General features: G+C 34.6%; 1 protein-coding gene and 1 long non-coding RNA gene across 6 annotated transcripts; both read left to right on the forward strand.

The window, feature by feature from the left end:
* The first annotated feature begins 6,012 nt into the window (after positions 1-6,012).
* LOC121237496 lies at positions 6,013-12,324 on the forward strand. 4 transcript variants are annotated; one of them, XR_005934927.1, is made up of 4 exons: positions 6,013-6,142; positions 6,700-6,856; positions 8,356-8,545; positions 10,830-11,293. It is a non-coding gene; the product is annotated as an uncharacterized LOC121237496 (long non-coding RNA). The 4 variants fall into 4 exon arrangements; XR_005934928.1 differs by lacking the exon at positions 6,013-6,142 and adding an exon at positions 11,358-12,324 and having other exon boundaries at positions 6,522-6,856; positions 10,830-11,264; XR_005934926.1 differs by lacking the exon at positions 6,013-6,142 and adding an exon at positions 11,298-12,324 and having other exon boundaries at positions 6,522-6,856; positions 10,830-11,204.
* A 5,935-nt stretch (positions 12,325-18,259) lies between these two features.
* On the forward strand, positions 18,260-26,132 carry LOC121237692. 2 transcript variants are annotated; one of them, XR_005934956.1, is made up of 5 exons: positions 18,260-18,765; positions 20,375-20,746; positions 20,850-25,287; positions 25,505-25,575; positions 25,767-26,132. XR_005934956.1 is itself a non-coding variant. In XM_041134542.1 (4 exons), the coding sequence occupies exons 1-3, from the start codon at positions 18,634-18,636 to the stop codon at positions 25,245-25,247; spliced, it is 4,902 nt and encodes a 1,633-aa protein (XP_040990476.1). In that variant the 5' UTR covers positions 18,260-18,633; the 3' UTR covers positions 25,248-25,287; positions 25,505-26,132. The 2 variants fall into 2 exon arrangements, 1 of the variants encoding a protein (XP_040990476.1); XM_041134542.1 differs by having other exon boundaries at positions 25,505-26,132.
* Positions 26,133-26,441: the final 309 nt, after the last annotated feature.

Below are 26,441 nucleotides of genomic sequence, written 5' to 3' on the forward strand. Positions count from 1 at the left end.
AAGTTGTGAATACAAATTAAGCCAGAAGAATTCATTACTAGATGTGCTATCTTTAATGAGAAATACTTTGGGTCCCGAAAATGGGTCCCGAATGACTTTTTTTTTTTTTACTTAGTAATTAATGAAGTGTTTTTTAATGATATTATAAATTTTTTATTTTTTTAAAAATGTTTACGATGATTAAAAAAACACATGAAAATAAAGAAAATAAAAATAAAAAAATAAAATATATTATTTGGGATCTTTATTCGGGACCCATTTTCGATGACTCTAGCAATCCTCATCTTTAATAGGTCTTCTTGGCAGATAAATTCCAGTGGGTCTTGTTTGAAATCAGAAAAGGTCATTTGATTTTGGCGCCAAAAGGGAAGGACAAGAATAAATTAAATATCCAATGAAAATTATTTATTTTTTTTAAATAAAGATATTATCATGAACCCATACATTTCTTTCACCCACATGTTGGTTCCAATCATGTCATGTTGAAAGCTTTAGTTGGACATATTGATTGGTCCACTCACAACTTTGCCAAAACTTGAAAAGCTAAAGAAAAAAAGCGAACAAAGTCTTGTGAATATAATGCAGGGTGGTGCTGCTGAAGTCTGTCCTTTTCTGGGTAGTCTGTAAGATTCTGTCAACTTTTTTTTGGGTACTCAAGGGCATATCTCAATTCTCATGTTGGTTGATGCAAAAACTTTTTGGTGCCCTAACCCTTACGGGTAAGTTGAGATGAGATAAGATAAAATTTAAAATTTAAAATATTATTATAATATAATTTTTTAATATAATTTTTATTTTAAGATTTAAAAAGTTGAATTATTTATTATATTTTATTTAAAAATTTAAAAAAATTATAATGATCAAATTAGATGAGATTGTTTCACTAAACAAATCCAGATCATGAGTAGCTTAGAATAATTGCACTCTTAATCATCATCTTGTCATTTAAATATATCAATTTGTTAAATTGAATGGAGATGACAAAATTTAAAATAAATATGCTATTTTTTAAGATGTTCCAAAAAAGTAGTAGGCAATTAATTTAGTTGAAATATAGTAGAAATTGACTGGATGGTAAAATGGAAGTGGGTAGGGTAAGGCCCGGTTTGGTCTGTACAGATGAAATAGTTTTGTCTATCTGTACGGGTAAGGCCGGTTTGGTTTGCCATATGAGATGATACTTATGGCTATTAGCAAGGTTGAGCATGAAATCAGTGAACCAGAGTTAGTTGAATTATTAGCCACGTTCTGAGGATTGCAATTCAGTTTGCATCTGAGAATCAAGAAAATTGTGTTGGAAAGTGATAGTTTTACTCATGGTAGAAGTACTCTCTACTAATGAAGATTCACTATCAACTCAAGGTAATTTACTAAAGGAAGTCAAAAATTTGCAGAGTCACTTTGAAGATCATCAAATTCAACGTGCTCAGAGGTGGGAATTAGGTTGCCCATTTTCTGGCAAAACATGCATGGTCTATCTCAGACTTGGAAATATGGATGGGGTCTTTCCCTCATTTTCTATCTCAGTGTATTTGGCTAGATCTCTCAAATTTGTAAGTACAGTATTTTAATGTCTTGAATGAAGTTTTTATTATTAAAAAAAAAGGGGTTAATTTCACATATCTATTTTATCTCTAAAATTTTCAAATTCATCTCATTACTTTCTGACATAAATAGTAAAAAGAATCCTAAACAGTAAAAAAAATTCATTTGTGATTAAAATAGAATAATCAATAAGTCATTATTAAAATAATATATTTTCACAAAGAAATTGATAATTTTGGGAGGTTCTATTAAAAAATTCGAAATTAATAAATTATAAAACAAATCTACAGCATAATTCATATACTTATTTATTACAATAATCAAAATTATTATAATTTATAATTAGAATAAAAAATGACGATTTTCTTATATATAGAAAAATAAATAGATAAAAATATCTTTTAAAACGAGAAATTATAAATTTCGGCCTACAAATTCTCAATATATTTTGGGATTTAAATTATTTTTTAGAATAATAATATCTTTAAGAATAATATTTTTTAAAAAGAGAAATTATTTTTTGGAATTATAGAGTAATTTCAGCCAGCAACTTCTCAATATATTTTGGGATTTAAATTTATTTTCTCTAGATTTTATAATTACTCATAAATATTATTTTTTATTAATATATTTATGACTATTACTCAAACATTGGTGGGATCCGCTCCTTTATCAAATAGTACTTCTACACCCACACATGGGGATCCCAGTCGGGATCCCTGTTAGTGTGTTTCTTTCTTTTTTTTAATTATTATTTTTTAATATTTTTTTTAAAAAAATTACAAAATCAATAAAAAATACTTACTTAATCATTAAGTAAAAAAAAAAAAAACCAGTCAGATCTTAGTTGGAAATACCCAATTGCGGTTTTAATATTTTCTTTATCAAATTTTAAAAAATCAAAACTATCTCACCTCACTATTCAAATATACACTTTTTTTTATAAATCTTCTTATTTTATTTTAATTAAAATTTATTATTATTATTTAAAATATATAATATCATCTCATCTCATGTCATTTTACCGACCATATGTATCCAAACTGATCTTTTAGAAGGGAATAGTAGGGGATGAAAAGGAAAAGGCATTGGGAAAAGTACAAGGGATAGAACATGGTTATTGCTTTCACTTCTATAGAGGATACTCGTAGAGTCTCGTACCACCCAACGCTCCACCAGCAAGGGACCACGGCTCGGCAAACTCTGTCCTTTATTATGCCCTTTCTTGATTTGTTTTTTTTTTTTTTTTTTTTTTGAAAACCCCTTTCTTGATTTGTTGAGATATGGTTGTTTGGTGCGCTCTCTCTCGTTTTCACATCTCTCTCGAAAACGACGACAAAAATTAAAATAAAACTATAAATCAATCGTACTACTTAAAAATTTATATGATTCTGTAATTTGTTTATGTACATAGAATTGCATATGATTTTATTATTTTGAAGAATAATAAAATATACTTTGGAATAAAATGCATTGTTCCAAACTAAGTGTAATTACATATTTATAGCATTGTATAATAGAAACTCTAATTTCATAATTATTAGATTATTTGCTCGAGTGAAAGATGTATCTGATGTTCGCTCAAGCGACATATCGAGTAAGTATTAAGCGAACTCTTTGTCTAAACTTGTTCGAGCCCCCAACCCCCATGATGCTTAACCATATTCGCTTAAGCTTGAGTCAAGCATGCGCTCTATGACCTAAGTCTCATTGGAACTCCACAAAAAATTATAACAAATAATTATTAGGTAAGATCATCCAATTGAGCTGCTATAAGATAAATAAAACTCCACAAACCCAACCTCTCTCTCTTTCTCTCTCTCCTCTACATTGCTTCCCTATTCTTCTCTCTCTAACTCCTACCCACTCTATCCCTATTTTCCTTTACAACATATGACTATGAGGTTCTCTCTCTCAAGCGTAGGTATCTCACTCGTATATGGATTGGATTTGTGTTGTGTCAAGTTATGCATATATAATTATAATGACAACTTGAACATGATCCATTTGATTTAAGGTTGTTTAGGTTAAAAAATCATCTCATCTAATCATTATAACTTTTTCAAACTTTCAAATAAAATATAATAAACAATTCAATTTTTTCAAATCTCAAAATAAAAATAATATTAAAAAATAATTGTTTAATAATATTTTATTCAACTTTTAACTATTATCTCTTCACATCTCAACTCAACTGACAACTCTCTATCCAAACGAGTTAAGGAAAATGTTATTTGTATTTACAATTTTTATTTACATAATAATACGTGCTGGTATGTCAGTTATTGATATATTAAAAGTTACGAAATTTGAGATTCAAAATTTGAATTTAAAAAAAAAAATTGATAAAATGGATCTTGTACGTAAAATTATAAATATATGTAGAACTACTCTTTGATTAAATTGATCAACTTTTCAACCTATTATAACTCGTTTATATAATGAGTGGTAAGACGCAACCCATATAATGATTTAATACATAGATCTTAGTAGGTTAATCCAAACATAACCCATTTCAACCCGTTTAGTTTAGTGTATTTGATATAAATGTGTAGAGTTCATCCAAAGATTTGATATTAAAGTAACGATAACTACAAGTTCTAAATAGATAAATTTCATACAAACGCTTTGTAAAAAAGTGAGTCCGATTAATAAAGAATTTTTTTTTTTTTTTTTTTACATTTTTTTTAAGGTGAGGCCTATTTTTTTTTATAAAAACTTGTATGTAACTTGTCTATATGAAACTTATACAAATCATTTCTTTTGATATTAATTGATTAAATCATTTTTATATTATGTAAAGATATATTATATCCACTACGTATTTTCATGTCTAAATTCATGACAAATTCAACATCCATAACCTTAACTCAGTGCATATCTAATTAAAATAATGTCATGATCCTATAAAAATTCTCCAAACAAAATCACGTAGCAATAAAAGAGTTTTGAGTATAAATTCGTAAAATAATATAATTCTAACAGTTTTTGCCGTATCAAATATTATTCCGTCTTAATTGGATTGGATAGAGCAGTTGCCCTACCTATTAGTGACCATTACGCGAGAAATTGAGTAAACAACCTTATGATTTTATTAAACTTGCTTTAAGGTTCTAATTTTTAATTAATAATCTAAAACATAATCACACCACATTTTGTGTCAAATTATGCACAGAAGAAAAATAAGATACATACAACTATTTTCACAATCTTTTAAAAACAGAATAATGCTATTATACTGCCTCATTTTACAACCACTCATGCATTAAATTTTTTTTTTTTTACATATTTTTTACTTACTGATTAAGGAAGTGACTATTAATGTATTAGTATTTTTTTATATTTTTAAAAAATATTTAAAAAGACTAAAAAATATGAATTAAAAAAAATTAAAAATAACAATTTTACCTAAAGACACGCCCAACGATCATTGCTGGGTGGCACCCTAGCAGCACTCTTAAAAAACTTATTTTAAATGAGTGATATATTTGTAAAATAACTTATCAAAGTAATATCGTTTTACAAAAATAACCTCAATTTAAAAACACCATTATATAAATAGTTGTAAAAAGAGTTGTATATATAACATTACTCGTGACAGAAAGTCGCTTGCGTAGTCTATTATTTCCAAGTATCTTTCTCCAATTGAGTGATGTTGTAGTGGGCCGAAATTGCCGAGGTAAAAAAACAGAGTAGCTCATGAACTTGCTAAGGCGACTTTATGCCTGCAAATTGTTCGTGTGGAGACTCATGAAAAAAATATGAAATCATCGTAGTTGGCATGTTGTTCTTTTGTTGTTTTAACAAAAAAACTATGAAGTCATGTATTCCAAACCTTAATTTTTAAGAAAAATGATATTTATCAATTATAATCTTAACCAATTAACTTATAATCTTCTTATTTGACATCAAACAATTGAAATATAAGAGTAGGGTGATTATAGGACAATATTGAGAGAATGACGAATAGAGATTTATCCTCTCCCTACGAGCGATTAGAATTTTTTTTTTTTCTTTTAAAAAAAATCATATATCTAATGGATAATACTAGGGGGTACACCGGACAATGTATTTTTTTTTTCTAAATACTTAAAAAAAAATACTAAATCGATATAATTTTTCGATGAGAAATATTTTAGCCATGTGAGAATTATACAAAAATAAATCTACAAACTGACATGACTTGATGCAGTACGTCAGATTATAAAACTACTTTTGATGTAAAGTAGATCTAACGAACTACATAAAGCTACACCAATTTATGAATTTATTTTTATATAATTTCTTTGTGTCTATAACAATTCTCTTTATCGATACGTTTATCTTATCTATATCTAATTGTCAAAAGGAAATTATTATGGTTATCGAGCTCTGGGTTATTGGGCTTTAAATTTGCTGTTCTCATTAACTGTTATGACAAAACCCACGGCCCGTCCCTTTAAGGGCCAGCAACCAGAATAATGTAGCCTCTAAAACCCCGTACCATCCCATAAACCCAAACCCCTCGATGAAGTACAGGCTACAACCGCGTACGGTTGTCGAGGAGAATCTCCCCGCCAAGCAGTTGATCTCTCAAACACTGCCAACCCATTTTCAGGTGTGCCTCAGTGCGTATTAATTTAGCCTTGGCTCATCTTGTTTTTTTCTCAATAAGAATTTCGGATTGGGTTCTCTTTACTGTTCATTTATCTATTCAGTTCCACTTTGTTCTTGAGTACCCATGTTAAGAAACTCAGATTTGAGTTTGTTTACTCTCAATGTTGATTTTCATTTTACTCGTTTAGTAACCCCGTCCACCTCCTATCCGCGTTCTATCTATTTGACAAAAAGATTCTGGTTCATTCCATTTGTTTTTAGAGTAATACTACGTGCAGGGTGCTCAGTATCAGTCGTTTTTAAAAAAATAGAATTTATTATTAAAAAATATTATTATTTTAGGTAGATTTCGTATTTATTATTTTTTTTAAAGTAATTATACGCGCATTCACGACTTCAACTATAATTTCTCTTGTGTATGTTTGGAAGACAAATAGAGGAATCGTGCGGTCTAGTTCGTGTTTTGGGAGGAACAATGGCAGCGAGAATTTTCGCTGATTCTTCTTTTTTTTTTTTTTTTTTTTTTTTTTTTTCCGTTCTTCTAATCTGCTGTTGCAGTGCTATGATTACTATCATGTTTTTGTCAAGAGTTTTTGGGAGAACGCTATTTGCTGCAGCTAAATCAGAAATATCTGCTGCGACTGCTGCTTCTGCAGCGAGAAACCCTCTGGAAGAGTTCTTTGAGGCAGATAGAAGCGCAGATGATGACAAACAGGTTGTCTATTGTACAGTCCTTTCATTTTCCTTGATTCTGCTTATTCATTGGCTTTACTACTTGTGATAATTTATTTTTCATGGGCTCATGGCCCTATGCTATAAGATATATCCGGGTTCTGTCTTCTTCTTCTTCTTCTTCTTTTTTTTTTTTTTTTTTTTTTTTTTTTTTTTTTTTTTCCCTCTATTTTCTTTTTTTGATAGGTATATAAAAACTTTATACATGAATGATAAATAAGCTTAACCCAAGTACACCGACGCAAATAAGAAAAAGCACCTTGCTAAGTATTAGAAAGAGATACATTTACAAGGAAATCCTGTCGACATAGCCCATTGAAATCTATAACCATTGCCCATCAAAACAAAGTATTGGTGAAGAGACTTCTAATTTCATCTAGAGACCGTTCTCAATCTTTGAAATTCTTAATCTTATCATTCATTTCCCTCCAATACACCACCCTAAGCATATGGGGACCATCTTCCTCACTTCTGTGACTTGAGGATTGACATAAAAACCTTTCAAGTTTGCAGGAAGATTAACCACCCCTTTGGGCATTACCCATACTAATCCAACTCTCCCGAAGAAATCATTCCACAAGGCACTTGCAACCTCTGATCAGTGAAGTAGCAAACGATGGACTGTTTTTACATTTTTTTGCACATTCAACACCAATACAATTTAATGACCTGGCGTTTCCTTAAGTTGTCCATGCTTAAGATCTTCCCTAAAGAAGCTGTCTATGCAAACAGAAAAAAAGCCTTGAGTGATATCTTACTACTCCAAATGGTCCTCCAAGGGAAGGAAATACCATTTTGAGAGGTGATAACCTCATAGAATGAACGTACTGAGAATTTTCCTCACTTGGAAGGACTCCAGAACATCTTGTCTGCCTCTTCTGTTCTTGCGGCTATAGACTACAACGTAACAACAGGTTAAAGAATTCTGTAAGGGAACCAACCTCCCAATCATGGGCTGCCCTAAGAAAGTTGACATTCCATTGAAGAGCACCACCAGAGACAATCAATACATCAGCAGCCACTGAAGCCTCTTGCTTGTACGCAAACCTATATACTGTAGGGAAGGCTTCTTTGATGGCCTTATCACCGTACCGTAAGTCATGTCAAAAGCAAATCCTGGAACCATTACCCTCCTCAAATCTTATGTGTCTAGAGAAACCCCCCATCCTCTTCTAATAAATTTCCGCAACTCCACTCCATTGTACTTTCTTAAAACACCAGCCCCTCCTCCCAAGTGCTACTATACTTGGAATCAATGAAAGCTCAAAGAAATACCTCAGGAGCATTTTTCTATAGGTTTAGAAAATGATTTAAAGTTAGTATTTTGAAGTTATTTCATTTTTTTGAAGATAAATCTGATGTAGTCTGAAGTCATTTTGCACTTGAGGTTATCATTCTATAACAATTCCAAGTCTGGTTCTTGTGTATTTTCCTTATGATATATATTGAAATCGTTTCCAAATGATGATTTAATGCTGTCAGGTCTATGCTGGAAGGCTTCCAAACTACGACTGAAGTCATGGGATGATCTTCATAAGCTATGGTATGTTTTATTAAAGGAGAAAAACATGCTGATGACTCAATGCCAGATGAGGTCCTTCGGGATAGGTATGAGAGGTGCTTTGCTTCACTCACAAAATCTAGGGTTTCCTAATCCGGAGTGGTTCCCAAGGTATAACTCCATTACTTTGCTTCTACCTAGATACGTGTGCAATTCTTGTCATGTCTTGCTCCTCAAATACTTGGCTAACTGTGCAAGGTTTTAGGATAATTTAGATGATTGCCCATCTTTCCAACCCCGTTACATCACTACAACTTGCACTACTAGCATGGCAATTCTTTAAAAATGATCTTGTGATACTCTTCCCAGAGTTGAATAGAACTTTGGCGTCATACAAAAGGGAAAACTGGTGTTAAAAGTTCTGCACCAGTGTGCTCAATATTCTTCTTTTCTTGGTTCCCACTTCCCACGTAAGTGCTCTGATGAAAGAATGAGATTCGTTTATTTATTTCTCAAAATAACCTTAATGAACAGAACGTGACCTATAAGAGATCCTGATTAAACTCAGTTTCTTTGGAGACTGAAGTTTGGTGATTCAATGGTTTCTTATAGGGTGGCAATATGTGACACGACTTGTGAACCCAACACAAACACAACACGAAATTAGCAGGTTTGGATTTGATGTTAACGGGTTCTGGTCAAAACAGGTTGATCCGTTAAGACACATTATAAACAGGTCAATAACGGGTCAACCTACTTAATACGAAATCAACCCGTTTTTACCTGTTTAGAATTTATTTCAAAATTAAAATTTAATTATTGTTAAGTTGTAATATTAGTATTTCTCAATATGCTTATGTTTTTTATTGTAATTTTATACCTATGCTCATATCTGTTATTGTATGGTTTGTAATATTGGTTTTATTATATATTAAAATTTGAAAAATATTGATATATATTTTTTAAGATATTGTGATTATTAATAAATATAGATTTTAACTTTTATATGAAATTACGTTAATCCGGTCAAATGAATTATACATTTTAGTTCAACCCATTTAGATGAAACAAAAGGATTCAAAGGAGTCGTGTCGTGTTAACATATTTCTAATTAATTATTAAACGAGTCAAAATAGGTGACACGACACGATCCGTTATCTAAAAAGGTTGGGTTAGGGTTTGGAAGTTTGACACGTTTAGCTTAACGGGTTGGGTTCGGGTTGACCTATATAGTCAAATGTTCATGACTTGAGAACACGACCCAAAAACACTATTTGCCACCCCTAGTTTCTTATTAATTTTCTTTTTCTTTTCTTTTTCATCTTTTTTCTACACTCGAAGTGAATGCATTACATTCATTATTGGACTAGGAAGGTGCCTACATAGTGAAGAGGGACCATTTCCCGTGAGATCTTCATATCCTCTTTACTAAACATTGCTGATGTCAATAGCTGAAGTTGCCCACAACCCACTTGCTCTATGCTTTGGATTGTTTTGCCTAAATGTGTTGAGAAGTTAATCCTGGCATTGCAGTCTGCAGTCCATGCTTGGTGTGGAGATCATCTAAAGTATATAATAGAATAGGTCAACTGCCAATTGTTTTTTTCACCGATCAACAACAACAGCAAAAAAAAAAAAAAAAGAAAAGAAAAAGAAAAAAAGAATGGGACAACTGCCAATTTTTATTCATTCTCACAAGTTATCTTTAAAGGGAAGGTTCTGTATATACAGAAGAGTAATGCATTCAATCAATTTCAGTGTGAGTAACAAAATGAAACTTGGAAGAGATTATGCTTTCCTACGGCGAATTACATAGTTGATGCCCGTGGCCACTGCAACTTACAACTTTGGGTTCTGTACTTTGGTATCCAACTTGAGAAGGTTCACACACGATCTTGGCTTTACATTTGGCATTAAAAATTTAGTGTGGAAATGGTAAAAAATGTGTACAAAAACCAACTTCTCTTTTGCCTCACTTAGTTCTAAGTCTTTTAAAACTAGTACCAACTTATTTCTTACGGATGTTTACTTATAAAAAAATAAAAAATTTAAAACTAGTACCAACAATCTTTTTAGGGATCCAATTCCGTTTCCTTGTAAGCTAAGAAGGTTAGTGGCTATCTCTACTGTTTCCATCCAGCCTTTTGTGCGCCCATCTGGATATGGTAAAATCCATTCTGGACCCATCTACTGCCAGCCTTATCCCTCTCACCCTATTATCTTGGCCTTGCCATTTCTCCTACTTTGATTTGTGGCATGTGTTTGGCCGTTGACTCTGCTTATTTTTTCCTTGTGAGTCCTCGCACAGGAAACCAAGATTCAAATGGCCCAGCATGCCAACTTTGATTCTGTTGGCTTTGTATTGTGCAAATAAAATTTGACTTTTCATGGTTAGAGCTGTAATTTAATAACATTCATTTTTTTTTCTTATAAAATTAAATTATTTTTCATGCAGTTTCCCCTCCCAAAGATAGCCTCAGCGATGTGAGATGAAGGTAAACTGTTTAAAACTGATACGCAAATGGTTTTCCCTTAGCTTAAATATGCATTTATAAATGGATGTGTTGAAAGCAAGTTCATGCCTTCTACGAGATATGGTGCTTTTGCATATGTTAGGCATTTTGTTCAACAGGATTTACGAAGACCTTCAGAAAATATCGATTGAATTGTTTAAGTGTCAAGTAATTGTTTGGTGTTGCTTAGTGCTTCTTGAGTAGATCGCTTACTCTAAGAATGAAATTTTTTACTGTAGGTTACGAACAATTTGCCATCATTCAAGAATGCTTTCTGACTTGATTCTCTGGACTTACATGGTGGGGTAGAATGTTCTGTGTTAGAATGGAGCGAGCTGTAGCTCTGCAGATTTTAGAGGGCACCCTTAATTTCATAGGTGCCAGAGATTGGGAAACATTTGACTCATTAGCTGTTAGAATGGAGCGAGCTGTAGCTCTGCAGATTTTAGAGGGCACCCTTAATTTCATAGGTGCCAGAGATTGGGAAACATTTGACTCATTAGCGCCCTATTACGTCAACGAAGAACTTGGTCTTTAAGTAGTTTTATGTTCTGTTACTCATAACAAATAAAAGTACTTTTACAATCTATCAAGCTGATGATAGAGGCAAGAACTCTTTCCAACCGTTGTTCTTTAGAGAATCCTCTTTTCAGAACATAACTGCAAAGTCTTTCTGTGGTGAAGTGCAACCCTTCCGTTTGTCGGTAAGACTGATGTTTCACTACATTGGATACATTTTACTGATGTTTCCATTTGTTGGTAAGACTGAGTACAAGAACAAGGAGTTTTGGAATATCATAACTATATAGGCTTTAAATTTGTTGTGATAAGGGCACGTCTGTTCCTTCTTTTCCCCTATCTTCCTGGAAACACAATTGACAATTGATATTGTGGCGATTCTTGGTTGTTGATCAAATATAGAATTCAGGTGAGGAAGTCAATGTGCGGTATCAAGCAAGTACTCACTGAAAGAGCGATTGAAGAACCAGATCCCAGGAGATCTGCTGAGATGAAGAGGATGATAAATGCTCTGTGATGATTTCCAGCTTGTGATGTTCCAAAAATTCTGTATTGGTTATGCTGGTGGAATGCAATGCGACATTGTTTTTCTGTGCAGCTTCTTTTCACTCACTGATATCACCTTTAAGGAGTAAATGGACAAACTTCCATCTACATGTGAATTTAAGTACTACTTGGTTCTTGCTGTGCTGATTATTGAGCGCATGATCAACACATCTTGTAGCTGGTGGCTTATGGAACAGTAGAGCATCGATACGTGTTCTGTTGGGGTCAATGTTATTTGATTCTACTACTTTTCGTCTCTCTTGCTTTCATTTTGAACTTTCTTCTTTGGTGGCCCTAATTGGTGTGCAATATATATGTATGTATGTATAGATGGACACATATGTATAGATGAATCAACTTTGTTTTTTTTTTTTTTTTTTTTTTTCATGCTTCAAATGTGCAAGATCAGGGATGTACAGCATGAACAAGTTGAGTTCCGCACCAGCTTGATTCATTTTATAAAAGAATCGTAGTTAAACATTAATTTTGGATTGATATCACCATTTGTCTCAAAAACTTAAACTAATAAGAAGAGGTCGATTTTTATTATTTATTTTATATTTTAACGCTCTCCCTCACGTATAGGCTAGACTTCCCCTTAATGAGAGGTCTAATACGTAGAATATTTAATTAATTGGGTGAAGCGTAGAGTCAGGATTTGAATTCAGGACATATGCTCTGATACCATATATAATCAGCACTAATCTCAAAAGTTTAAGCTGATAGGAAGATATATATTTTATTATATATTTTATATCTTAACATTACTCTTTACATGTGCGTTAGATTCTTCCTCAATGGGTGGCTCAACATGTAGAATATTTAATTAAATGTGATGAAGTGTAGAGTCAAAGTTCGAACTCGTGATTTTTGTTTTGATACCATGTGAAATAACTACTTATTTCAAAAGGTTAAGCTAATGGGAATATATAAATTTTTATTATTTATTTTATATTTTAACAGTATAAGCTTCACTCGACTCAATTGAAACTCATTAACAATGATTGAATAAAATTGACTGACTCACTTGGGCTCATAATAAAAGTATAAATAGATATTACTACACACATTCTCTGTCTTTTTCTTTTAGATAGAAGTAAAATTAGTACCTTACTTGAGTCCTAAAATTTATAGGAGTCTAGCTCGTTAATGTTCAACTCAGGTGCCATTGTATGTATGTCGAGTTTAGTTCAAATTATTGTAAATCAACAAAATAGATTTTATTATGGAAGTGTTTCCATGATGCAAACATAATAGAGCTTTGTAAAGCTACCTTGTATAGACATATATATTTACATGAAGAGAACCTCCTAAAAACCAATACAAAACGGAGCGTTGGAGGAGTAATACATGGTCATTATATATATATATATATATATATAAGTTTTTATTCTTTTTTGTAGATATAAATAGACAGATTTATTTCTTTTCAGCAATGACGATTGATATGCGCCCCACCACAACATCCACATGTAGCCGATCTACCAAAAATTAAGAAGAGCCATGATTCAACGAGCACACAAAGCTAACAAATGCTTATGTGGCCTCTATCTACGGAGTTTGGTTGTGTTTGTGGCGGTTCAGTTTAATGACTCGACCCAATAAGAATCCGTTGTATTTTTTAGTAGATCTTCAATGAGGCATTGGCTATGGAGTAGAGGCTTAGGCTGACTCGACCCGCTGAGTAGGATTTACTATATATTATATTATTCTCTTGTACAATCATCACACTGTATCTTTGTTTATCGTTTAAAATAAAATCATCTGCAGCTCAGTAAATGTAGATACGTTGTCAAATTACGTAAACTTTGTATTGTGTGCGACTGATTCTATGTTGTCAAACTAAGATGGCGGATCAATGCATTGTATAGGTGAATTCTCCAACCTCATATCTTCAAGAGTTGATCCGCCACATTCTCTTTCCTAGTGTGGGGGTTCATATGTTGTATTTTTTATATATCATCTGAGATTGTTTTAGCATCCAAATGCAGTCCTAAATCATGATATATTTTTTATGATTTAACAAACATGATGCTTTTCAATCTAAAATTAATAAATTATTAAAACCGTCAAGTTTCACCACTCAACTACCACTAATTAACATTCAACTAATATCTTCGATATTAAGATTCGAAGTCACGATGTAGTAATAATTTATGCTCATGAATTAATTTCCAGCCGTAGTCAATAATTCTGCATGCTAGGTTCCAATTAGGACGATAATGCATCATCATGCATGCACGTCATTAATTTAATTATTTGATTCGTTTTATCATTGTTTTGCATGTCAATCTCAAGTTATGTTTTTATTTCTAACTTGGCAAGCAAATTCGGCTATATTTAATTATTAGGTTGTTCTATAGCACTATTGAGCTGGTAGTGTTATATCATCAACATTATGAGTGCACTTACTCATGTCCAAACGAGGTGTAAACAGAATTAATGTCGGCATACGAATTCTACAATTTTCTTTTATTTTTTTATTTTAAAAAAAGAACACACTATATTTGTGATAAAAACAAACTCATTTTAATAAGAAATAATCATTTTCGCAGGAAATATTTAGCAAAAAATAAGTAGTTTTTTTTTTTGTAGTGCCATGAGGTGACTAAGGAAGCCCAACCATTCCTCTAAAGGGTGGCCAAAGTACCACTCTTGAATATGAGTCATGTGTCTATTGTAGTTTTCGATATGAATTTGATGTGTTGATTTTTCTTGATGAATGTTCATGTGAATTACTAAGTCTACAAAGATTATTTACAATCATATATATGTCAATGATATGATATTTAAGATGGACTTAGTCTTAAAGATATTTTACAAGTTTCAGATAGGTCAATTACAAGGTTAAGAACCAAGAATATCAAGGAGGCAATGCAATCTAAGAAGATCTATTATTTCTTTGATCTTCTTGACTCTTGATCTTGTAATTGACACATCTGAAACTTGCAAAGAACCTTTAAAATTAGATCCATCTTTATGCCCATCAAATTATATATATGTGAATGATATGATATCCAATTACAAATACGAAGAATTGAGCGAAAAAAGTGGAATGCAATATGGTTGTCAAAGTTGACATATACGTGCACGCACACACTAAACAACAAGTTGGGGATTAAGACAGCCATGCATGCATGAGTGTGTAAGTAGTTATTTCCATTCGTGTCCGTGTGGGTCTCAAACCTCGCAAGCTGACGGCACAAAAAGCCCACCCCACATCTTGATCTTCTGCAGTCACGTTGTTGTGTTTTGGAGAAAGATAGCTAGCTAGGGAGCTAAACCTGGACAAATTATCCAAACAAGACGCAATGAGAAGAAATGGTGATCGATCTCTAATATCCAGTATTTGGAAAAATAAATCATGATGTTAACGACTTAGAGAAATGCTATGTATCAGTTACTATTTACTCTCATACTTTATATTTATAATTTTTTTTATAAAATATGGAGTGTGAATTAATAAATAGTGACTGATAAGAATAATTTAAAAAGAATATAGAAATTTAGAGGTATAAGGAGCTAGCTAGAAAATAAAGGCTATAGAAAGATGTCTAAGGTAAAACGTTTTTGAAATTTTCATGTTATTGTTGTAATGTCCGGCCAACTTTGACGATCTCCCCACAAATTATAAAAGAATAAGAAGTGCTTCATATACAACTATATTTTAAAAATGTAAACTTATAAACTAACGTGTTTTGATTTAATATATTAGCTAGATTGTAAAGTAAATATACCGTATCAGATCAAGTCACGTTAATTTTTAAGTTTACTTTCTAAATAAAAAACTAGCAGTAGTTATATTCTCCACTAAATAAGATTTTATTTCTTTTATTATATAGGAAAAAATCCATAAAACCCATCAAATTATCGTGTAATTTGCCAGGTCCCCCAAACTACCCAGCAATTGCAATTTACCCGTTGTGCCACCAAAAAAAGGTGAAATTACCTCTAAAATTTCGTAGAATTTACAAAATATTCCTAGTAAGTAAAAAAGATAAAATCTTATAACATGTCTATTAATATAATATGAATTTTAAAATCTTATTATTTATATCTATTAATCTTATATTAATCTTATAATATAACATTTGATATAACATAAAATTAATCTTAAAATAACATTTGAGTATGATATAACAAAAAGTAATCTTATCATTTTTAATATAACATTTGAATTTTGATATAACATATAAATTTTAATTTTATAATATAAAATTAATATAACATTAGTATAACATAAAATGAGGGATATGGATCAATCACTTGCTAAAATTTCGATTTCGATTGTGAATCGTTTCAATATCCGTTCTTAAATTTTCAAAACTGAAGTATACCGGTTCGATTTTAAAAAATATTTAAAATCGAACTGAACTAGACTGGTTACACTCCTGATAGTCATAGTTTTATTTTCTATTTTCTTAATATATTTTTTAATTTTTTAACATCTGTCCTCGATGTTTGTATATTTATTTAGAAAATTCATTGTAATTCTTTTAAAAGAATTGTCAGATCTACAAAATGATCTCATAAGCAGAAAAATAACTTGAGATTTAATTTTTAACTTTTACAAAATTTATATATAAACTTCAAAACATTCGTAATTAAGTACTTTCGTCAATGTCCTGTTAAAAAACTAACAAAATGTCACATGTTAGTGTTTAGAGATTTGCTACTCATCATCCTCACACATACCACATATTACATTTATTTTTATTTTTTTATTTTTGTGATTTTATTCTTTCTAAACTAATTGATTTCTTCTACTCATAATTTATATACAACACATTTAGTAAAAAATAGAAATAAAAAAATAAAAAAATATGTGTGGTACACTATGTAAGAATTATGAATGAAATTTTTCTAGTATTTGATTAGCTTATACATGCATTAATATGCCACATCAACCATTAATACCACATGTAAACTACTCGAAGGTTGACACGTGGTATTTTAATTCCACCTTACAACCCCATTAATTTGCGTAAGGAGAGGTTGGCATAAATATTAATTATGAATTTTTTAAAATTCAGGTATCAATTTTATCAAAGTTAATAACTGATAATTTTAAATTGTAGAAACCTAAAAATGAAGGTACTAATTTTGTAATGGAAAATAATACTATATCCCATGATTTTATACCCTTATTTAAAAAAAAAAAAGATTATTAGTATATTGGTATATATATATATATTTTTAAAAATATTTAAAAATATTAAAAAAATGACATTTAGCTTAGGACACGAGCGACGTAGTAGCAGTTCCCTTCTGTAATTACCCTTACAAAAATCATTAATCTAAGATTTTGAAAGATGAAGACAAGATATGATTAGGGTTTCGTTTAGATATTAAAAATATTTTAAATAATTTATGAATAGTAATAAAATTGTAGTAAATAGTTTATAAATAATAATGATTTGTCTGTTAATAATAATAAATTATTTATGAATAATAATCAAATAGTATGAGAATAATTATGTTACTAAATATATCCAAATTCTAATAGGAAAAAATAGAAATAAAATAAAAATAAAAATAACAAATTAAATTTAAAAAAATTACATCAGTCACTATTTATGTCCGTATTTTATATCTAATAGTTTATGAGATAATGAATAAAAATTTTACTAACAGTAATGCTACATACAGTCGTAGAATGCGTAAATGTCACGCAGTCGTTTTGAAAAAGAGTGAGATTTACTGTTAAAAAATTAATTTCTTTTCATATGAATCTCATATTTATTTACTTTTTTCAAAACAACTGTGCAGCACTTGCACACTCACGATTGTAAATATAATTTTCCTTTTACTAAATTTAATTATATTGCGAAGAATTCAATGGCATATTTTATTGGGGGAGTGATATCTACAACACAATGCAAGATGCTGACTTTATCGGTCAGAAGAACAGTACATTTACAACACCCCCTCGCATACCTTTCTTTCCTACTTCTCGTTATGTGTGTTGGGGCAACTCTAGACAACCTTAACTCCTACATCATCATACAGACTAGAGGGTCCTCATGCCACGTGGGGCTCTGTCACCTACTCTAGATTACAATCTCACCCCTCTCCAACCCATAAATAAATTCGAAGTCAATTGGGGACAGAAGGGTCAACAACTTCTAAATTATATAACTTCTGAAAAGTCACTGTCACTGTCAGTCGCGGTCGATTCCCCTTGTTTAATTTTTGTCCACGTCGTTTCGGCTGCCTCACCAGGCTGTTACTCTAACATTATCCTGCCCGATCTGCCCGCACTGCCCGTCCCCGCTCTACTACCAAGTACCAAGTACGCCTTTCCTTTATGCCCTCTCTTTCTCTCTCTCTGATTTTCTTTTTCTAAATTTTCGTACTTTCTCTCTCTAGATCGAAGGCCGGCTCGAATTCGTTGTTGCTTCCCTTCGGTGGTGGGTGGATCTGAGGTTTGGTTGGATCGATTATTTGGGATTGGGAAAGCCCTAGAAGTGGAATTGAATTGTGGTTGTGAGGAATTAGGGTTTGGATTTTTTTGGCGCAGCAAACAGTGGGGGCTGGGGTTTCGGATCGATCTAGGGTTTTGTGGGGCTGCGAATTGGTGAGGAATTGAGGTAGGGTGAATTGGTGGCGTGCGAATAGAGGTTTGGAATTGATGTTACTCGTGGTAGGGATCGAAGGAGGGATTGGGGAACATGCAAGGCTATGCATGGGCTGGCTGCTGAGGAAGGGAAACGGAGTCGGCACGTGTGGACAATCCCCACGCGTTCGATCGTAGCTGCCACGGCCGATGGTTCTTCTTCCTCGACTTTGTCTTCAGCTAATTCTTTTTCCAAGGTTTAATTTCTCTCTTTTCTGGGGAATTAGATTTTTTAATTTTTAAAATTTCTTATGGGATTTAATTCTTGATTTTTATTTTTTGGTGGCTGAAAATCTGTGCCGTTTGGGGCTTTTGGCGATTTAGAATGTTTTGTAAACGAGAAAAATGGCGTGAGGTTTTGTGAATTGTGGGATATGTTTTTAGGCCGATTTGGAGAGCATCTGATTATATGACGATTTATTTTACTTTAGTTTGGGTAATTTCGAAATTGAGGAATGAAGGAATCTTTTGGGAATTACGTGAAAGTTATTGTTTTTACATTCAACAAACTTGCACATAATTCCCAAAAAACTTTCCAAAAATAAACTTTCACAATTTCCAAAGCCAAGATATTTTTTTCTTTACATATCCACATAATTCCAAAAATCAGATCTTCATCTTTAAACTATCACCAGTTTTAAATTCTCAGAAGTTGCAACTTTGGTGCTTACATTTTTAACCTCAAAGTAATACATTTTTCATACTTTGTATTTTAGTTGCTTATATTTTCAGTCTATAAATCTAGTTTTACGACCGAGAATCTGATTTGAAGACATTTAACGGACAACTAAAGGGAACCCAATAGAATTAGTGGAGATTATCAATTGTGTGTCTACCAAATTGGAAACCTTTTAGTATTCTTGCAGAAGTGCATCAGAACTGTTTAAGTGGTCGCCATATATTAGTTTGTGGGTGGGCCTGCTGTGTGCTTGGAGATTTGCGATTTGCTCTGGTTTGAATATATGTATATTCAGATCCTGGATTTGTGTAAAATTTCCCCATAAATTCCTCTTTAACTTCGTATATAAAACACACACACACACACACACCCTGGCACAGCTCATCAGAAGTACCTCTTCCCTAATTCAAATCCCTACATATTGGCTACTTTTTCTAGAGCTGCCTTCCACTTTAGAACCTTTACTTCATCCTTGAACTTATCTCCAAGATTAATGATGCTTCTCCAAAACTACCTTTTTGATGTCATAGACTCATACCTCCAATAGATCTTTGTTCAATCAATATATTTATGTTTACAGTTTCAAGCTCAATGACTTCGAATCAGTTTTTTCTAATTTCCCGTAGTAGTAATTTTATATATTAATACTTTAAATGTCATGATTGTTTAACCCCAATAAAAGTAGTGTTGCTTGGTGTAGTAATTGTATTGGCATTAAGTAATGATGCTAAGGGTTGGATGTCATGGCTCCTCAGCATTGAGCTTAAGGCCTCAAGAACGGCCGTCTGAGTTCAAATCCTTTTACTTAAAACCTTTGGTGGCCAACCCCTAGGATTTGTCCCGAGAATTTCCCAATATGTGTAGTATGGGACTGGATGTGCTTGGGGTTGCTCACAGTTGGAGAGTCTTGGCACCTGTTCAGCCCATAAAACCCGATATTTTTTAACTCCTTTTATTAGTAATCAGTTTTTTTTTTCTTAATGAAAAAATGGAAATGTTTTTTATATATATGAAAACCAAGATGGGCTTCTCTTGTATGCTGCTTATACCTGGTTGTCTACCATTGGCAATAGCTGTTTGTAATGTTTCTGTATTTAAGTTTTTTTTTTCTTTTTTCCACTTCTCAGGATGGGCGCAAGATCAGTGTTGGTGAGACTGCTCTTTTCAAACCAGCTCAGGATTCCCCACCTATTGTTGGACTAATTCATTGGTTGACCGTGAGTAAAGAGAATAAGATAACATTAGGTGTGAATCGGCTCTATCGGCCTGCTGAAGTAAAGCTTGGCAAAGGCGTGCTGTTAGAAGCTGCGCCAAACGAAATCTTTTACTCCTTTCATAAGGATGAGATTTCTGCCGAATCGTTACTGCATCCTTGTAAAGTTGCTTTCCTTCGTAAAGGTGTTGAGCTTCCATCAGGGGTTTCTTCATTCGTGTGTCGACGGGTTTATGACATTACGAACAAGCGTATATGGTGGCTAACGGATCAAGATTTTATGAATGTTGGTTTTATACTGTTGCACATATTTCTTTTGCTTCCATTCGTTGATTCTTGTGGACTTGATTAATTTTTTTCTTGAACCAAAATTTGAATTTTGCTTGCAGGTGCGACAGGAAGAGATAGATCAGCTGTTATATAAGACTCGGATACGAATGCATGCAACATTGCAGCCAGGTGGCAGATCTCCAAAGCCAATGAGTGGTCCAACATCAACATCGCAGTTGAAAGCTGGTTCCGATAGTGTACAGAATAGTGCCACTTCCCTTCCTTCTCAAGTTAAGGGAAAGAAAAGGGAGCGTGCAGATCAGGGATCTGAGCCTGTCAAACGAGAGCGTACTACGAAGACTGATGATGGGGATTCTGGTCTTAGCAGAGTAGAAAGCAATTTAAAATCTGAAATTTTAAAAATTACAGAAAAAGGAGGTCTTATAGACTCTGAAGGGGTTGAGAGATTGGTGCAACTCATGCTGCCTGAAAGAAATGAGAAAAAAATAGATTTAAATGGGCGGTCAATGCTTGCTGGTGTTATAGCAGCCACAGATAAGTTTGATTGCCTTGGTCAGTTTGTGCAGCTCAGGGGTGTGCCTGTATTTGATGAATGGCTCCAAGAAGTCCATAAAGGAAAGATTGGCGACGGTGAAAAAAATGTTGAGGAGTTTCTCTTGGTTTTGCTTCGGGCTCTTGATAAGCTGCCTGTAAATCTTCATGCCTTACAAATGTGCAACATTGGAAAGTCTGTGAATCATTTACGCACTCATAAGAACTTGGAAATCCAGAAGAAAGCAAGGAGTTTAGTTGACACATGGAAAAGACGGGTTGAGGCCGAAATGAACATCAATGATGCAAAGTCTGGTTCAAATCAGGCTGTTCCCTGGTCTTCAAGACTGCGCCTTCCTGAAGTTTCACATGGTGGTAACAGACACTCTGGAACATCCACTGAAGCTGTAATAAAGAGCTCAGTTATGCAGCTCTCTGCATCTAAAACTGCCTCGGTAAAGCTTATCCAGGGGGAGAGTGTTATCAGGTCTCCATCTGCATCTGCATCTCCAGGTTCTATGAAATCGGTGCCATCTCCTGCACCAGCAAATACTAATGTAAGGGAAGGTCAGGTTCAAAATGCTGCTGGTGGCACCTCTGATCTCCCTCTGACAACAGTGAGGGATGAGAAAAGCAGCAGTTCTAGTCAATCTCACAACAGTCAATCATGTTCTAGTGATCATGCTAAAACAGGGGGACTTTCGGTGAAGGAGGATGCAAGGAGCTCTAGTGCTGGCTCAATGAATGGAAATAAGGTCTCAGGTGGTTCTTCACGGCATCGGAAATCGGTCAATGGATTTCCTGGTTCAGCTGCATCTGGAGTTCAAAGGGAAATCACTTCAAGCAAAAGTTCCTTGCACAAAAATCCAGCTTCAGAGAAACTATTACAGTCTGAAAAGACACTTGATGGGCCCGTCTCTGAGGCTAATAGTCTCAAATTGATTGTGAAGATTTCAAATCGAGGCCGTAGTCCAGCACAAAGTGCCAGTGGAGGATCAGTTGAAGATCCTTCAATCATTAATAGTAGAGCTTCTTCCCCCGTGCTCTCTGAGAAACATGATCAATTTAATCGTACTCTCAAAGAGAAGAGTGATACATATCGAGCTAATGTAACTTCAGATGTGAATACTGAATCCTGGCAAAGTAATGATTTCAAGGATGTACTGACTGGGTCTGATGATGGTGATGGATCCCCTGTAGCCATTACTGATGAAGAACGTTGCAGAACTGGTGAAGACAGTAAAAAAATTGCAGAAGCGAAAGCTGCTTCCTCATCATCAGGGAATGAACTTGAATCAGCGAATTTGGAGGATGCTTCTTTGCGCTCTATAAATGCTTTAATTGATAGTTGTGTAAAGTACTCTGAAACTAATGCATCTATGTCCATTGGGGATGATGTTGGAATGAACCTCCTTGCCAGTGTGGCAGCTGGTGAGATGTCCAAGTCGGATTTGGTTTCACCCATCAATTCTCCACTAAGAAACACCCCTACAGTTGAGCACTGCTGCACAGACAGTGATCCCAAAGTTAAAGTTAAATCATCTTTGGTAGATGACTTTGCTAGAGAAGAAAGTCAGTTTCATGATGGTGCTGATGAAGATCATGAGAAGCAGGGTGTTATTTCCACTAATCTTAGACCTAAAGTTGGAGAAGGTAGTTCTGTCAATTTGGTTTCCGAGGAGAAACCAACGGGAGAGTACCCTGGATATTTAACTTCTTCTGGTAGGGATTCACAACAAACTGCAGAGGCATGTGTAGAGAGTGATGGAAAATCTGCTGAAATAAAAGTAGCTACATCAATGGCTTCCTCCACTGCAAGCACTGTAGAGAAAACTATGAATATTGAAGGAAGCCAACCACCCCAGGAGAAAAAGATGGATGGTGCGGTGAGTATGGGTGCCACTCCAGATGTTAAAGAAAAAGCAAGTTGCTCTTTGCTGAAAGAAGATGATGGCAAGGATGAAATTGTAAGTCTTAAGGTTGAGATGAAAGCCGTTGAAGGGTTGGGTGATGCTGTGCAGACTGAGCAGAAGCCTTCTGCATCCATGATGCATTCTGATGATGTGAAAGGAAGCAATCAAGAAGTGGTGCTTCCTTCTGGTGGTGGGAAAGATGTGCTGTCAGAAAATGTCAGTAAACTGAAGGCTGAAAATATTGAGGAAACGGATGTGAGGGGTTTTGTGAGTCAGATTGACGATCGTAGAAATGAGCAGGACAGTAATGCTTTTTCAAGTCCAGAGAATCGAATTTCAGTTGGTTTGGCTCCCATTCTTTCTGATCGCGATGGTGAACACATGGAGGAAAATTTGGAAAGCAAGGAGGACCTTGCGCTACGAGGTAGAGCCGCTCCTCACACGGTTTCATCTGCACTCGCTGTGCAAGAAACAGAACAGCCTGAGAGCTCTAGGGGATCCAAGTTGATTGGCACAGAAACAGAGGATGCAGAGGAATGTATATCAACCACTGCCCATGCTGCTGCTATTCCTGTTTCTGGGGTGTCAGACATGGATGCAAAAGTGGAATTTGATTTGAATGAAGGCTTTAGTGTGGATGATGGAAAATTTGGGGAACATAATAACTTGGCTGCACCAGGATGTTCTGCTGCTGTTCATTTGGTTAGCCCATTACCTTTTTCTCTTCCTTCTGTGTCTAGTGGCCTTCCTGCTTCAATTACCATCACAGCTGCTGCAAAGGGTCCCTTTGTTCCCCCCGATGACCTACTGAAGAGTAAAGGGGAACTTGGTTGGAAGGGATCAGCAGCCACCAGTGCCTTTCGACCAGCTGAACCCAGGAAACATCTGGAAATGTCACTGGGAACTGCAAACATTCCTCTTCCTGAAGCCACAGCCGGCAAGCAGAGTCGCCTTCCATTGGATATTGACTTGAATGTACCAGATGAGAGATTCCTTGAGGATCGAAATTGCACTCAGGAGCCTGGTACTTTATCTGGGCCTATGAATAGTCGTGAACTGGCACGTGAACAACGGATAGGTTCCAATCCTCTCCGTGGTTCTGGAGGACTTGGTCTTGATTTGAACCTAGTTGATGATGCTTCTGATATGGGGAATTACGCAACAAGCAGCAGTACTCGTAGAGTAGATGTCCCACTTTTGCCGATAAAATCAACATCCAGCAGTGCACTTAATGGTGCAATGAGTGGTCGCAGGGACTTTGATTTGAACAATGGGCCTGTAGTTGATGAGGTGTGTGCTGAACCCTCGCAGTTTAGCCTGCAAGCAAGGAGCAGTCTGCCATCCCAACTGCCTCTTTCTGGCCTCAGAATGAACAATACAGAAATGGGAAACTTCGCACCTTGGTTTCCTTCAGGAAGCACATATTCTGCTATTGCTATTCCATCAATTATGCCTGATAGAGGGGAGCAGCCTTTCCCAATTGTCGCACCTGGTGGGCCGCAAAGGATGTTGGGTCCCACTGGTAGCAGCAGTCCATTTAGTCCTGATGTTTACAGGGGGCCAGTGTTATCATCCGCTCCTGCAGTGCCCTTCCCCTCCAGTCCATTTCCGTACCCTGTCTTTCCTTTTGGTACCAGCTTTCCACTGCCATCAGCCACTTTTTCAGGTGGTTCAACAACATATGTGGACTCACCATCTGGAGGGAAGGTTTGCTTTCCTGCAGTCCGTACACAGTTTTTAGGACCTGCTGGTGCTGTTTCATCCCAATTTCCTAGGCCTTTTGTTGTAAGCTTCCCTGATGGTAGCAGTAATAGTAGTGGTGAGAGCAGTAGGAAATGGGGAAGACATGACTTAGACCTTAATGCTGGGCCTGGTGGCCTAGATGTGGATGGGAGAGATGAGCCATCTCTTCCACTGAGGCATTTGTCTGTTTCTGGTTCACAAGCTCTAGCAGACGAACAAGCAAGGATGATCCAGATGGCAGGTGGTGTTTCGAAGAGAAAGGAACCCGAGGGAGGTTGGGATGGATACAAGCAATCCTCGTGGCAGTAGGGATGAGTAATGACACAATCTAGTGAACCATGAACAGCTTGTAAGTTTTCTTCTGTATTTGGCACTTCCCTGTGCAGGTCTAGTCACCTAGGAGAGTGATAAAGGATCTCTCCTTTACCCTTAGCATTATTAGGTGAAATATTTCGTAGAACCTAATGTTTTTCCCCCTAGTATTCACACATTGTCATGTTTTTTTCCCATTGAAATGATAATTTTTATACCCTAAATTTTTTTTGTTAATTATATTTTCTCTTCAGTGCTTTGAGGATGGGTGTTGGCTAATTCCCAGAGGTCGTCATCTGACTTATGTGATTGTCAAGGATGGGTGGTAAGTGAGTTATCTGATGTTGTTCATAGTCTCCGACCCCCATCCATTCTCTGTATCAAATTGTATTTTAGTGGAATCTGTCTGGGGTCTACGAGCTACTTGTTCCTTGAATTTGTTCTGGGTGGCTGCAGATCAATTTCCCTTTTGTAGATATTTTAACTGTTCGAAAGCATTTGATCTCTGTTTCCCAGAACTCGAATTTGGTGCCCCTACTGGTATTCAGTGCATCAACAATATATGCCATTGGACTGAACGCTTCCCTTCCTTGCCCCTCTTCCGGTATGAAGGTTGGATTGCAGAACTGATTTTGAGCCAACACCTTTTGTATGTGGTTTCTCGTTTAATTATTCTGTCTCTTCCCCTCCTATCTACCAATCATAAATATATAGAACTGACTGGTCACTGAATTTTGGGAACTGAACTTTTCTTGTTTTGGCATGGTTTAGTTGCTATGCGCGATGTTTTTTGATAAGCTATGCTTGATGTTGTATTCTACTTGCCAAAAAAATGTATTCTATCTTCCTTTTATTTTATTTATTCACACTAAATTAGTCGTCGTGGTGGATTTTCTGCCAGATTGCTACAAGTTTTCTCACATACCATTCAATTACATAAGAGGCCACATCTAGAAGCTTTTTACTTCTGAGGGTTTTGTTTTTTTGAGTTTGTTTTGCTTATGCATGCTGAAAAAATGTTTTTATTGTTTGTTGTGGTGCTGTTCATACATGTGTAGTAAGAGATTGCGATTGACATTGACTGTAGTATGTACCAAAACCATCTTGATGCTTGGTAAAATTACACTTTTAACCCCCGTAAACTACCATCTTTTTGCAATGCGACTTATAAAATATCGAAGTTGTGAATTA

Source organism: Juglans microcarpa x Juglans regia, chromosome 6S, assembly GCF_004785595.1.
Source record: "Juglans microcarpa x Juglans regia isolate MS1-56 chromosome 6S, Jm3101_v1.0, whole genome shotgun sequence".
NCBI classification, from domain to species: Eukaryota; Viridiplantae; Streptophyta; class Magnoliopsida; order Fagales; family Juglandaceae; genus Juglans; species Juglans microcarpa x Juglans regia.